The sequence below is a fragment of the Vespula vulgaris genome, chromosome 21, assembly GCF_905475345.1.
Source record: "Vespula vulgaris chromosome 21, iyVesVulg1.1, whole genome shotgun sequence".
Lineage (NCBI taxonomy): Eukaryota > Metazoa > Arthropoda > Insecta > Hymenoptera > Vespidae > Vespula > Vespula vulgaris.
In genome coordinates, this window is record NC_066606.1 from 2,098,539 (window position 1) to 2,112,343 (window position 13,805).

General features: G+C 32.5%; 1 protein-coding gene across 3 annotated transcripts in view; it reads left to right on the forward strand.

Moving 5' to 3' along the window:
- The window catches only part of LOC127071335 (protein TANC2), a 48,429-nt gene extending 34,985 nt beyond the window's left edge, over window positions 1-13,444 (forward strand). For 2 of the 3 annotated variants that reach the window (XM_051010483.1, XM_051010484.1), the window contains 15 exons: window positions 948-1,363; window positions 2,511-2,628; window positions 2,967-3,110; window positions 3,488-3,628; window positions 4,368-4,551; window positions 4,722-5,173; window positions 5,960-6,297; window positions 6,417-6,695; window positions 7,277-7,720; window positions 7,868-8,074; window positions 8,299-8,565; window positions 8,728-9,023; window positions 9,153-9,906; window positions 10,014-10,433; window positions 11,281-13,444. In XM_051010483.1, the coding sequence (XP_050866440.1) occupies window positions 948-1,363; window positions 2,511-2,628; window positions 2,967-3,110; window positions 3,488-3,628; window positions 4,368-4,551; window positions 4,722-5,173; window positions 5,960-6,297; window positions 6,417-6,695; window positions 7,277-7,720; window positions 7,868-8,074; window positions 8,299-8,565; window positions 8,728-9,023; window positions 9,153-9,906; window positions 10,014-10,433; window positions 11,281-11,583 (4,763 nt within the window). In that variant the 3' untranslated portion in view covers window positions 11,584-13,444. The remainder of the gene's footprint in view (window positions 1-947; window positions 1,364-2,510; window positions 2,629-2,966; window positions 3,111-3,487; window positions 3,629-4,367; window positions 4,552-4,721; window positions 5,174-5,959; window positions 6,298-6,416; window positions 6,696-7,276; window positions 7,721-7,867; window positions 8,075-8,298; window positions 8,566-8,727; window positions 9,024-9,152; window positions 9,907-10,013; window positions 10,434-11,280) is intronic. The other variant, XM_051010485.1, reaches the window with a different exon arrangement.
- Window positions 13,445-13,805: the final 361 nt, after the last annotated feature.

Below are 13,805 nucleotides of genomic sequence, written 5' to 3' on the forward strand. Positions count from 1 at the left end.
AAAATGCAAAATTAGAATTTTTTGTTTCTTTTCTTTTCTTTTCTTTTCTTGTTTTTTTCATTTTATATACCTACAGGGTGGTCCTCGTAACGGTAACCGTGATTTTTGAGGTACTTACGATAATTTGACCGAATAAAAAAAAAGACGTAATTGACTACACTTTCTTTTCTTTTCTTTTCTTTTTTTTCTTCTTTTTTCTTTTTTTCGATAAAAAACGTGACTTTTTTTTTTGTTAAATAACAATGTAGAGAATGGTATGTTACGACTCAAGTTTTAAATTTGCTAATGCATAATTTTTTGCTATCGAGATAATTCGTTTTGATACATGACATACATCATTAAAAGGTTTGGGTGATCATCCTTTTTCATCGAAGACACAAACTGAGAAAAATATTTCAGTCAGTTGTTATTATTATTGTTCTTATTTAAGAAATTTAAGATGTTTAAAAAGTGTTGAATTTCTGTTCGTTCTTTATTTTCTTTTCTTCTTTTTGTCAAATTATCTTAAATATCTCAAAAATCATGATTACCGTTAGGAGGACCACCGTGATATATAAAACACACACACATATATATACACGCGCGCGCGCGTGTGTGTGTAGGGGAAGGGGACGGACAAAATGGCCGCTCTAGCTTTATTATTCATTCGTGAGACAAAATATCAAAAGTATTAAATTATTGAATGTTCGATAATACGGATAAAATAAATGAATTGCATAATCCCGACAAATCTTGATATTAAAGATTATTTTGGGTTTAAAATTAAATTTGAGTTGTTCAAATTAAATTAATACGCATTCTGATATGTTTTTATTGTATACGGGGTAAAATGGGGGTGAGAAGAGGAGAAAACGAATCTATGAAGATTTCGCTGATGAAAAAAATAAAACAAAAGATGTAACAAAACGAAGCAAAACAAAATAAAATAACTTTGTTATTTTTCACAGATCTGGCGCAGATTCGTGCTTTGGTCGAATCGACGGGAATGCTTGGTGGTTCGACATGTCCTTCCTGCGAGATGCCCTTCGACAAAGGGAAAAAACGACGACTGATCGATTCCTGCGGGCACGAGAGATGTTACTCTTGCCTTTTCCGTAGCGAGGCTTGTCCACTGTGTATGAGGGCAGAACATCAACGAGCCGATCTCAATGGCGACGATGAGGAAGACGAAGAAGGTTTGATCGATGGTAGAACCTTCGGTGAGGACTTCGTCGTCGGTTCTACCATCGAACCTATGTCAACCCTTTTACCTATCGATGGTGCTTGGATCGATGACTCATCGACGATTAACTCACTTTGCGGCAGTCCAAGGCCACGGAGTAAACTCACGACGCGGGCCAATCTAACGTCTAGAACAATCCACGTGAGTTTATTATAAAATTTTAATACTTAACTTATGAAATTTTACCTTTATATATGTATATGTTTATTTGTATATATTCTGTATATATATATTTTTTTTATGTAATTTATATATATAAATTAATATGAATATAAAAAATATATATTTTTATATATATACATATTATGAAATGTTAATTAGATATCCTTAGATATTTTTAGATATTTCTAAAGGGAGATAGTAATTTTACTAACATCGTTTAATACTTGCACATCTGGAATTTTATTTTGTTTTGTTTTTTTTATCCTTTTCTTTTCTTTTTTATTTATTATAGTACTTGACATTTTCTTTTACAAATTAGTACACATCTGTCGTACTGTTTACTAATCGACTAGAATCTATTTAGTAGTCTACGATCGTAAAGAGTTAAGAAAAGGTATAGAATTTTTCTTTTCGATTAAAAGAACGAAGATGTAAATAAAAGACGATGACGCACGTATGCGGACGTCCGTGTATCACCTTCAACTATTCCTCATTCGCTTCTATTTATTTTTTATTATATTTTTTCTTTTCAGTATTTTTATCGATTAATGAATAAGTACTTCGTGAAATAAATGGTCAATGTATATGAATATTTTTAATCAATATTTATAATAAAATATTAATAATTATAATATATAAATTAATATTTTACGTACAGAGATTTTATGACGAATATCAATGATTCGTTAAAAATATTGATTGAAAGTATTTAAAAAATATTAATCGTATAAATAGCAGTTTTTCTCTATCAACCATTTTCTATCTGAAAAAATTTTGGAATATTCTTTCAGTTGATATCACGATCCATTTTATAAAAATACTTATTGTTATTTTATTTTATAAAATGTTTATTATAACTGTTACGACGAAACTGTTACTTACGTTATGTGTATTTATCGTAAAACGATATATACATATATACATATATATCAAGAGAACAATCTCTACGATACGTGTTTCGTGTTAGATTGACAATGAAATATCGTTAATTATCCTCGTTTATCGTATGAACGATTTATCTCTTCTCCTCAACGAACATTCTCCATTGCTTGTTGGTCACGCGAATTTCTAAATGAAAACAAATGTTACTGCTATACTTAATGTATTCCTTTATTTTATTTCTCAGCAACGAGACAACCTGGCTGACAACGTTTCAACCGGGGAGCACGCTAAAGGATCGAAAAGTAAAATGAACTCGCCGTTGAACTCTCATACTCGACAAAAACCTCAAATGATGACTCAGAGTACGTACAAATTTAATTTCAAAAAAAAAATAAATAAATAATAAAAAAGAAAAAAATTATATTTGACGTAGTTATCTATTCAATTGATCGTATTTATTCTACTTGAATGTTTTATTCTCGATTGTGAATAATCGAATATTATTTTTTAAAGAATTTCTTTGTTAATTAATAATGATAACATTGATAACACGGAAGACATTATATTTTTTTGAATAATCAACATTAGATCTCTCTCTCTCTCTTTCTCTCAATCCTCGTAAAATAGATCGTTATATTCGAATGAAAATTATTAAACAATTTTTTTTTATATTCTATAAACATTTTTACAAATTTCTCAGGTTGTCCTACGCCGCCCAATCAACGAAGAAGATTCTTTCTGAATCCTAAAGTATTGAGAAGTTCTTTTGGACCGCAAAGATCGTCCAGACGCGGAACCTCCTCACCTGAACCACCCACGGCTGATAATCCTTCTGCATTGTCAGGTATATTAACAATTTTAATATCTTAATATTACTTCCGATTAAATAAAAAAAAAAAAAGAAAAAAAAAGAGAGGAAGTTTAGAAAAACATTTTTTCGAACGAGATCTCTTTTCAAAACAAATTATCTATCTATTTTGAGTGCTTTCCTACAAAAAAAAAAGATACAAAAAAGTAGGAAAAAGGAAGAAGGAACAAAAAAAAATACGTGTAAAATAAAGAGAATTAAAAATAGTAATAACAACGACAGCGATAATAAGTATAATAATAGTAATAGTAATAATAAAATAAAGCGAGTAGAGGTTCGCGATTAGGCTCGACAAAAAAAGAAAAGAAACGAAAATATTCACTTATCATTACACACAAAATACGAACGTGCAGCATGGATGGCATCATCTTGGGAAGGAAAATCAAGATGGCCAGGTCTGGTTCTGGGAAAAATCAAATCTTTATGGAGCAACAGTCAAGGAACGGCAAACGATGGACTTAATCAGCTAATCGATTCTTCCAATAAACTTGCAGGCAGGAATTACATTTTCAAGAGTGTGCGCTTTTTATCTATCTATCTATCTATCTATCTATCTATCTATCTATCTATCTATCCATCTCTCTCTCTCTCTCTCTTTCTCTTTCTCTTTCTATATATGTACGCGTGTGTTTTCTGTGACGTTGCTAAAAGGTTGCTCCAAAAGTTCACCGATTAATGAAATCCTCAAACGCAATATATCGTTCACGTTCGAGATCGATCAAGAAATATCATTGTAGCATGATTACTTACTCACAGCATGGAGTTGATTGTCCTCTTTCTTTTTTTTTTTTAATTCTTTTTTTATTCGTTATTTTTTTTTTATATTTTTTTATTTTTATTTTCCTACTCTCCCCTCTCCTATTCCCTTCACACACACACACCCCTTTATCCTCACCCCTCCTTCATCTCGTTCCCAGACGCAAGATGTGCACGCCCGATAATTAATAAAAGAGAAGAAGAAGAAAAAGAAGAAGAAGAAGAAGAAGAAGAAACGACACCGATCGTTCTGTTTATATTTCGTGAACTGTGTAAAATGAGATTCTTAGATCTCTTAAAGAACGTATTAGAGAGAACGCATGAAACCGTCGTATCAAACGGTTTTTATAACAATTTATGTATATTACATGACGTTCGTTAAACACATCTTTGGATTATCGAATAAATCATACAAATTTTCTTTATTTCTTTATCGATCTGATACGAATATTATTTGATCTTATCGTCGTATTTTAGACGACGAAGGTGGTTGCGTGAAACCGTTGTCCTCGAAAACACGAAAATCCTCGCAGTCGGATCTTTACATGAGGTTGGGTCTATTGCTCGGTGGTAACCATGGACGAGAAAATTCACCGGTTGATACTACGAACTATTTTACGAGTGCGTCCAATCGTGTTCCCGTTAATACTGGTATTCAAAGGTAAATATCATTCGTCTAAAACACACACACACACGCATTATCATCATCATCATCATCATCATCATCATCGTCGTCGTATATCGAATCGTATTATACGAATAAATGGAGAAAAATATTCGTAGCAAAATTGTTTGTTTAGAAATGAACAAATTTGGAAATTTTGTTGTTAGAGCACCCATGCAAGGTCACGATAGTTCGGCAGCATCGTTCAGCAGTTTAACGAGCTTCGAGACGCAAACTCTCGCATCGACCAATACCAGTCCAGTATCAACGTTAACAGGTACATCGAGCGAAACCGAAGCCGCTGCTGCTTTACGTTCAACGAATAAACCGAAGAGCAAGATAAAAGGAAAAATAAAGTCGAGAGATTGCGACAGTGCCGGTAGTTTGGTATCAATCTCAACCTCGGCATCAGCTTCTACGTCGATGTCGATGTCGATGTCAGTTTCCGTTTCCGGTCTTTCGAACGGTAGTTCGAGCCCGTTAACACCAAGAAGACATTCCGTTAATGCCTCGCAATCGAATCAACCCAATGAGGAAGTAAACCAATTTAAAAACCGACGAACCTGCGTCAGAAGATCGGCCAGGGCTGGTAACGTCAAGGGAAGCATCGACCCCAAACGTAAATCAATTAATAGTATTATTTATAATTCGATCGATCGATTAATTCTCTAAAGAAAATGTTTTTTAAGCGATCGATTAGTTTCTCTAGAAAAAAATAAAAAAGTAAAACGTCAGCAATTGCATCTCAAGAAAAAGAAAGAAAGAAAGAAAGATTTGTTAAAACCCGATCGAAATTAAAATCTTTTATGCAAATCTTTCTTTTCTTTTATTTTATTTATTTATTTATTTTTTTTATTATTTTTTCTTTTTATCTCTTATTCTCTTAATTTACGTACTTTTGTAATTGAAATGAAGACAGCGTTATCCGAAACGACATAACAAAATATATTCTCATTAAACATTTCTTGATATCTTTGATCTATAAAATTGGAAGTTAGTATCACGCGATACCGCGTGAAGATTGCATGATCGATCTTTCTAAACGATCTAACTTTGAAATTAAATATTTTATCGATGATTTGTGCAAAGTATAAAAGTTAATAGTGTTTTTTTGCGGAACAAAGATTTTTGAATTCATTTACAAGACCATGTGATAAAGGGGTCAGAGTTTTCATCAAATATATTTGTTTCAAAGTTGATCAGATTTTTCACGGTCATCCCAGGAAAATCAAACAATAGTAAAAAATCAATTGTTTATTAAAATCCTATTGATTTCATTCTCTATAATTTATTTATATGATAATTTTCTATGATAATCGATCGTTTCGAAACATTGGACTCCTAACTGTATATATAATTAAAATAAAACGGTATTAAATATCTTAATTCGATACGATCTTTTCAGTACGCTTCGTACAGCATCACGCCACGTCACAACTGACACTTAAGCCATTATTCTTCGAAGTTCCTCTTCTCGAAACCGAGCCCTTATTCACAGGACGTATCTGGCTACTTCACGAAATATTATCCGTGATAAACAGTTCGAGTCCTGGTATATTAATATCCGGATCACCTGGTACAGGTAAAACGGCATTGGTATTGCAGTTGGTGGAACATAGTTGTTTTGGAAGGCGACGCGTGCAACCGGTTCCGCCGGAAATAACCGAGGAGATCGAGAACGATAGAGAAAAATCAAATGCCTCGAGCACTCTTCAATCGAATGTTAGGCGCACCAATGAAAAGGTAATACGTTCTTTCCAACATTAACATCATGATCGTACGTTAATAACAATCGTTGATAAATCATGAATTAATTTCTTTTTTTTTTTTGTTTGTTTGTTTGTTTGTTTTCTGTTTTGTAGGTTCGAGAATTAGCGTCCCACGTCGTGGCTTATCATTTTTGTCAAGCCGATAACAACAGCACCTGTCTTGTACCAGATTTGATTCATTCGTTAGCCGCACAATTATGTCAGGCACCTCAGCTGATCGCTTACAGGGAATATTTATTATCCGAACAACATCTACAAGGCTCCCTGTCGCAAAGAGAGTGCACCGTAGATCCGGATCTTGCTCTTTCGAGAGGCATCATCGAACCGCTCTTAACATTAAGAAAAGCTAACAGATTGCCTGAATCTACGATGGTAAATCAATTGATTCGTATTTCGTTGACATGTAATTATTACTTAGATACAATTAATTCATAGATTTAATCAATATTAAATTCAATTAATACTAAATTAAAATTTTTTTTTTTTTTTTTCAAAGAAAGTAAGAGTCATCTATCTATTATAGCATCAAATTAAATATAAACTGATCAAATCGGCTTGCTCAGTTTTTTTTTTTTTTTTTGTATTCAATTACCGTGACAATCAAGTTTGATAAAAACAATAAATTTCAATGTACATTAAGAAAACGTGCTTTTTTTAAATATCAAAATTAAACATAAGGAATATTAACTAATCACAAATGAATTGATAAGTTTTTCTATATTTAATATCATCGTTTGATATTCATCTTTCCTTTAGAATTTCATTCTTCTTCTTCTTTTTTTTTTGGTATAAATAAAAACAATTAGTAGATTTGTAATAACAGCGTTACATAATTATTAACATACGTTTTCATTATTAATTCTATCATGAAAATAATTGTATTCTTTTCTTTTTTTTTTCTTCTCTGATTTTTATTCGATAAAAAAAAATTGTCAAATTTTTAATTTCAATAGGTAATTCTCATCGATGCCGTTTGCGAAGCAGAATATCACAGACCGGACAGAGGTGACACAATAGCGTCCTTCTTAACAAGGCACGCACCTAATTTTCCAAGCTGGCTTAAGGTCATTTGTACGGTTAGAACACAATTATTGGAATGCGCGAAACAACTTCCTTATACCAGGATATCATTGGACAAAACTTCAAACGATGTTGCTGGCAACAACGTCACGAAGGACTTGTCCGATTACATTGGTTATAGACTCGCTCAAAGTCCTGCGATACAGACTAACGTAACCGCATCTGTTAATGGAAAAACGGAATCATCGTGTAGCGCCAATCAAACGAGATTTGCCTCGCATTTATTAACACTCGCCAGAGGAAGTTTTCTCTTCGCCAAATTGACCTTGGATCTCATCGAAAGTGGACATCTCGTTGCTAAATCAGCGAGTTACAAAGTAAGAAAAGAAAATGGTTTTGTATTTCTATTTGAAATTATCTTAAATATTCGTAAAGATTTAACAATGCCGGTTCAATAACGTCGATTCAATTTCTTCAAGGTCAAGATTAATGATCTTTTCTTTTTTCTTTTTTTTTTTTCTTAGGTTCTACCAGTTTCCCTCGCACAAATCTTCCAATTACATTTCAACCTGAGATTTCCAACGGCGACCTCCTTCGACAAGGTCCAACCTCTTCTGGGCGTATGTCTGGCTGCGTTGTATCCCCTAACTCTATTAGAAATTTATTATTCGATAAATTCGTTAACTACGAATCACTTCGTTTCCTGGGAGGACTTCATGCAGAGATTCAAGGTGAACTAAATATATTAATAAGTTTAAAAAAACAAAAAATGTAAAATACTCATCGATTGGTATATATATATATCAAAAAAATAAAAAATATATATATATTTGCACGCATAACTGATGATGAATATTATGGTACGTAAAAGAGAATGTAAGATCGTTTACAAGATGATGCGATTTGTTTAAAGAAAAAAGATATATTAATAATATAATTGTATCTCGTTGTTTAGATGCTCTCTGGGTTTCTCGTGAAACGACTAGACGACACATATATGTTCTTTCACCCGTCGTTCAGGGAATGGTTAATGAGAAGAGACGAAGGTGAATCTACTAAGTTTCTCTGCGACCTGAGACTCGGCCATGCAGCTATTGCGTTTAGATTATCGCGTCTACAGGCACCATTGGACGGTGAAAAAGCTTTGGAGCTTGGCCATCACGTTTTGAAGGCACACGTTTACAGAGGTGTTGCCCCTTGTTGGCCATCACGCGATTTACAAGTAATTATATTCGTAAAAAAAAAAAAAAAAATAATTATATATAATAAAAATATACAAAACGAAACAAAATAGAAAAAATTATTAAATCATACGTTCAAAAATTCTAATTAATAATACAGAGAAAAAAAAACGAACTAATCGTGATTATTTAATCTTCCTTAGGCAATCTGGCTAGCCTCATCCACGGAATGCGTTTCCTCGGCACTGTGCACATTACGTAATATTTATAGCCCGAATGTAAAAGTATCAAGATTGCTTCTGCTGGCAGGAGCATCACCGAATCACGTAACCGAATACTTGGGCAACGCACCGGTTCTTTGTATGTACGCTCACGAAGGTTCAGTAGAGATGGTCTCGCTTCTTCTCGAATTTGGTGCGGACGTTGAATTGACTAATAGCCAAGGTTGCACGGCATTGTCTCTCGCGGCAGCACGAGGTCATTGTGACGTTGTTAGAAGGTATACATAAATATCGATCGATTCCAATCCTTTTATGTCGAATTAAATTCTTAAGGAAAGGAAGAGAAAAAAGATTCATGAAGAATATCGACGATAATTAATAAACTAATATTTATTAAAAATTCTTAGATTAGCCGCAGCTGGAGCTTCCCTTGGTCACGTCGACATGGCAGGACAATGTCCATTGGTACACGCAGCGAGACACGGTAAATTGTCCGTAGTTGGTTATCTCTTGGCATGCGATTGGCTCGTACCGAGTGGTTTAAAAATCTCCGAAAACGTGTCGTCGGAGATAAGAAGGGAAGAGGCTGCTCAGCAAGCGGTCGTCGCAGCTGCTGCTCAAGGTCACGAGTCGATCGTCGAGTATTTGTTGGACATGGCCGAGGTTATAGTCGATTTACCGGACACGTTGATCGGTGAAACCGCTTTGACGGTTGCCGCAGCGAATGGCTCGACTACAACAGTTTCCGCACTTTTGGCTCGTGGTGCTAGCCCATTGGCTGTTAACGCTAAAGGTCTCTCGCCGTTGATGCTGGCCGCGAGAGAAGGTCATTGGGGTACCGCTGAAAGACTCTTGCAAGGAACTCTTTCGAGCAGTACCGACACTGTCCTCGATGACGCGTTAACGTTATTGGACCAACGCGATCCTTCTGGTCGTACGGCGTTGATGTTAGCTGCCTCGGAAGGTCATACCAATCTCATCGAAATGTTTCTCGATAAAGGATCCGTAATCGAGGCCAAAGACAAGGAAGGCCTTACCGCTCTTTGTTGGGCATGCGTTAGAGGAAGATTAACCAGCGTACAAAATCTTCTCGATCATAACTCTGACGTTAACACGAGCGACAACACCGGTAGAACACCTTTGGATTTGGCCGCGTTTCAGGTATTTCTTCTTCTCTTTGTATAATCAAATTCGATAACCAGGAATAACCAAAGGAAAGACGTATGAAAATATTTTTATTCCTTCCAATATTTTCTTCCGATATTTAGGGTAATCCAAAGCTCGTACAATTGTTACTTGAGAAAGGAGCTGCTGTCGAACACGTTGACTTGCACGGCATGCGACCATTGGACAGAGCAATCGGATGTCGCAATATACCGGTTGTACAATGTTTCTTACGACGAGGTGCCAAACTTGGACCAGCTACTTGGGCAATGGCCGCTGGAAAACCCGATGTCTTGCTTATATTGTTGAACAAACTTCTGGAGGATGGAAATGTACTTTATCGAAAGAGTCGTTTAAAGGAGGCCTCTCATCGATACGCATACGCTCTTAAAAAATTTCCTATCTCGCCTGAGGAGGATTGTCAGGGACAAGAACAGGGTCACATGATACTGCAACTTCAGAGTTTTGCTCAATTGCGATTGAACTTCTTCCTGAATCTTAGCCGGTGCAAGCGCAAGATGAACGTAATACTTTTGATTTTATTTTTTTATATTTATGTTAATTCTTTTAGATTGATGCGTTTTATTATTTTCTTTTCTTCTCTTTTTTTTTTCTTTTTAATTTTCCTTTTTTTCTTCATTTTTCTTTTTTTTTTTTTTTAATTTTAATTTTGTAATTGTTTCTAATTAACACATTTTATTATTATTTTTTTTTCTCTCTATACGTTCAACGATTTTTGTAAATAACGTTCTTACGATTTCTCAAAGTCTTCTTTCTATCATTATTTATTTGTTAATAATTATGTCGCGATATAATATTAAATATTCATTTTGATGATAGTTCATCTAATATCAATGACTTTTTGATTAGTATCATAAATGTTTAAAAGTAATTCTTAAAAATTGATAAAATATCATTTTTCTTCTGTCACTTTACTTTACCAGACTTTTAACTTTTTAATTAGTATTCTAAGCGGTTAAAAATAATATTTCCAATTCAATATTAATTATCTGTTTTACTGCTAGTAAAAGAATCGTTCTTCTACTTTTTAATTAGTATCTTAGAAAAGTAATTTTTCCAATACCTAACAAAAAGAGACATTTAAACGTAGAAAAGTCTGATTAACGTTAGCGCTTGTAGCAGTTAAGAAAAAATAGAAAAATGAGAAAATGGAAAAGAAAATGCAAATTACAGCGCCGGCGTCAACGAGTTAAAATTATAGTAAATGCATATAGACTTAAGAAAAAAAAAAAAAATCACCTTTGAAGAATAGCGACTCCTTATTGATCTTTTGCTTTTTTCTTTTTCTTTTCTTCTTTTGAATGTTACAAGTACGTGACAATTAATACACGATTATTCATTTTATCGTAGGAAGGTGCAGAAGCCATTGAGCTTGCCGAAGAAGCATTGAAAGTCCGACCAACGTCTTACGAAGCGTTTTACGCGCGTGCAAAAGCTCGAGTTGACGTTGGTTTGCTCGAGGAAGCTATGTCGGACGTACAGGAAGCATTACAAATAGCACCGGCACAAAATCGTCAGGACCGTCGAGTTTTAATCGTTCTAAGGGATGAAATAGTCTCACGAATCGACGAGGCTAATGCGAATAAAGAATCAAACGATTGTAATAATCGATCGCGTCTACGTGCTTCCGTCGACACTCTTACGGAATTATAAATATTACTGAGATATCGACACTCGATCTTTAAAGAGAAAAATGAGAGAGAGAGAACATTTTTTTTTTTTTATTTCTTTTTAACAACCCCCGTTATCGATAATTTCCTATCGTCTCGAATTTAAGGCTTAATGACGATGATTTTTTATTATTATTAATATTATTATTATTATTGCTATCATTATTATTATTATTATTATTATTATTATTATTATTAATATTATTATTATTAGAAAAAAAAGAAAAACAAAAAAAAAGGAGAGAGACAGAGAGAGAGAGAGAGAGAGAAGGAAAAAGAGAAAGAGAGTGATTTATTAACTTATTTAATGATTATATCATTCGTCACTATTCTCCATTTTGATTTGATCGCAACCGATCGTTTTAATGCAAACACGATTTACATGCCACACCACTTGCTCTTTAATTTTGTTTTATTATTGTCGTATATCGATTCGGGATATTATATTTATGCGTAATATTTAAATTGATTAATCGTGAACGTAAGTACTGCCAAGTATGAGCAAGTTCCAATGCTCGTACACTATTTAGCAATTATTATATATTAATTACGTATTATATATATATATATATAAGTTTGATTAAATGGAGAATTATTTAATAAAAAACGTATTAGGTGTTTCTTTTATATATATATATATATATATATATATATATATATATATATATATATATATATATACAACAGAGAAACGCACAAAACTGTCGAAACAAACGGATTCTTTTTATGTAAGAGATTTAATTACTGTGCACAAACTTGATTCTAATACAAAGAAGAAAAGAAAAATATATATATATATCTGTATTATATATGTATATGCAATTAAAAATTGGCTTACGTAAGAGTATCCGTTATAGTAATAATAAAAAATTATTTAATAATTTCTTTCAGTATTTTCGTTAATTTTTCGTAATAATAAAAAAAGAAAAAGGGAGAAAAAGAATCGAACGACGATCGCACAAAAGAAAATTCGTATGAATCATTCGAACGTGAATATAATATTTATATAAAAGAAAGTTATATAAAGTAAAGCTTTAATTGAAAGGATGAAAAAAGAAATAAAAAGCACGCACACGCACACGCATGCACGCATATATAGAATATTATTTATAGATATAATATGACTCATATAAAATGTAATTTATGAATGCACTTATCTTGCCCGGCGCGTGTACGGTTATTATTATTTTTTCTTTTTTAATGTTATCTATTTGTTATATTCTAGTGCTTGTTTAATAAATATTTTTATAGCCTTTATTATTATATGAATTTTTATATACAACATATATACAATAGGTATATATATATATATATATATATATATATATATATATGTATATACCTGTGTGTGTGTGTATATCCTTTACAATATACTTACACAAACGCTGCTAATATGCAATAAAAAAATATAAAAGCAACTATTAACTTTATAACAAAAGTATAAAGTCGAACAAGATGACCGTACGCGTGCAATACATAATACATACATATACTTTTTTGCATATGTAATCGTAAACATCGAATTCGCATAATATCGGACACACACACACATATATATATATGCGCGTTTTTGTAGAAAAAGAGTGTTTTAACAAAATTAACCGTAGATACGTAAAAATTTATTTTATATGGTATTTAAGGATATAGACGAATCACACACGATGAACTATTATATTATATTATTATTATTATTATTATATTATTAATATTAATATTATTATTATTATTCAAAATGTCGCTTAAAAGCATCGAAGAAAAGAATGATAAAGAGAAACATAAGAGATGTTATTGACCTTACCGTAAAGAAAGAAGGTGACAAATAAACGAACATTTTTCATTTTTCATCTTTTTTTTTTCTTTCTTCTTTTTCATTTTTTTTCCTTTTTTTACTTTTTCTCTTTTTTCTTTCGTTTTTCTTCTTATTTTCCAAATAGGAAATCCATTAATTGCATATATATCGTTATATCTCATTGTTGACAATGTGGATACATAATATATTATTTTAGAAAGTGTCCTTATATATTAAGCGTGCGCGAACGATCGTATATATAATAATAAATGCAATCGATCGTAAAAAAGAAAAATAATCCGTTAAAATTACGTTAAGGGAGGGAAAAAATGTGATAGAAGCAAAAATAAGAAAAAAAAAATAACTAAAATTTAGAACCTTCGATCATGTTCTTTTTTTTTTTTCTTTTCTTTTTT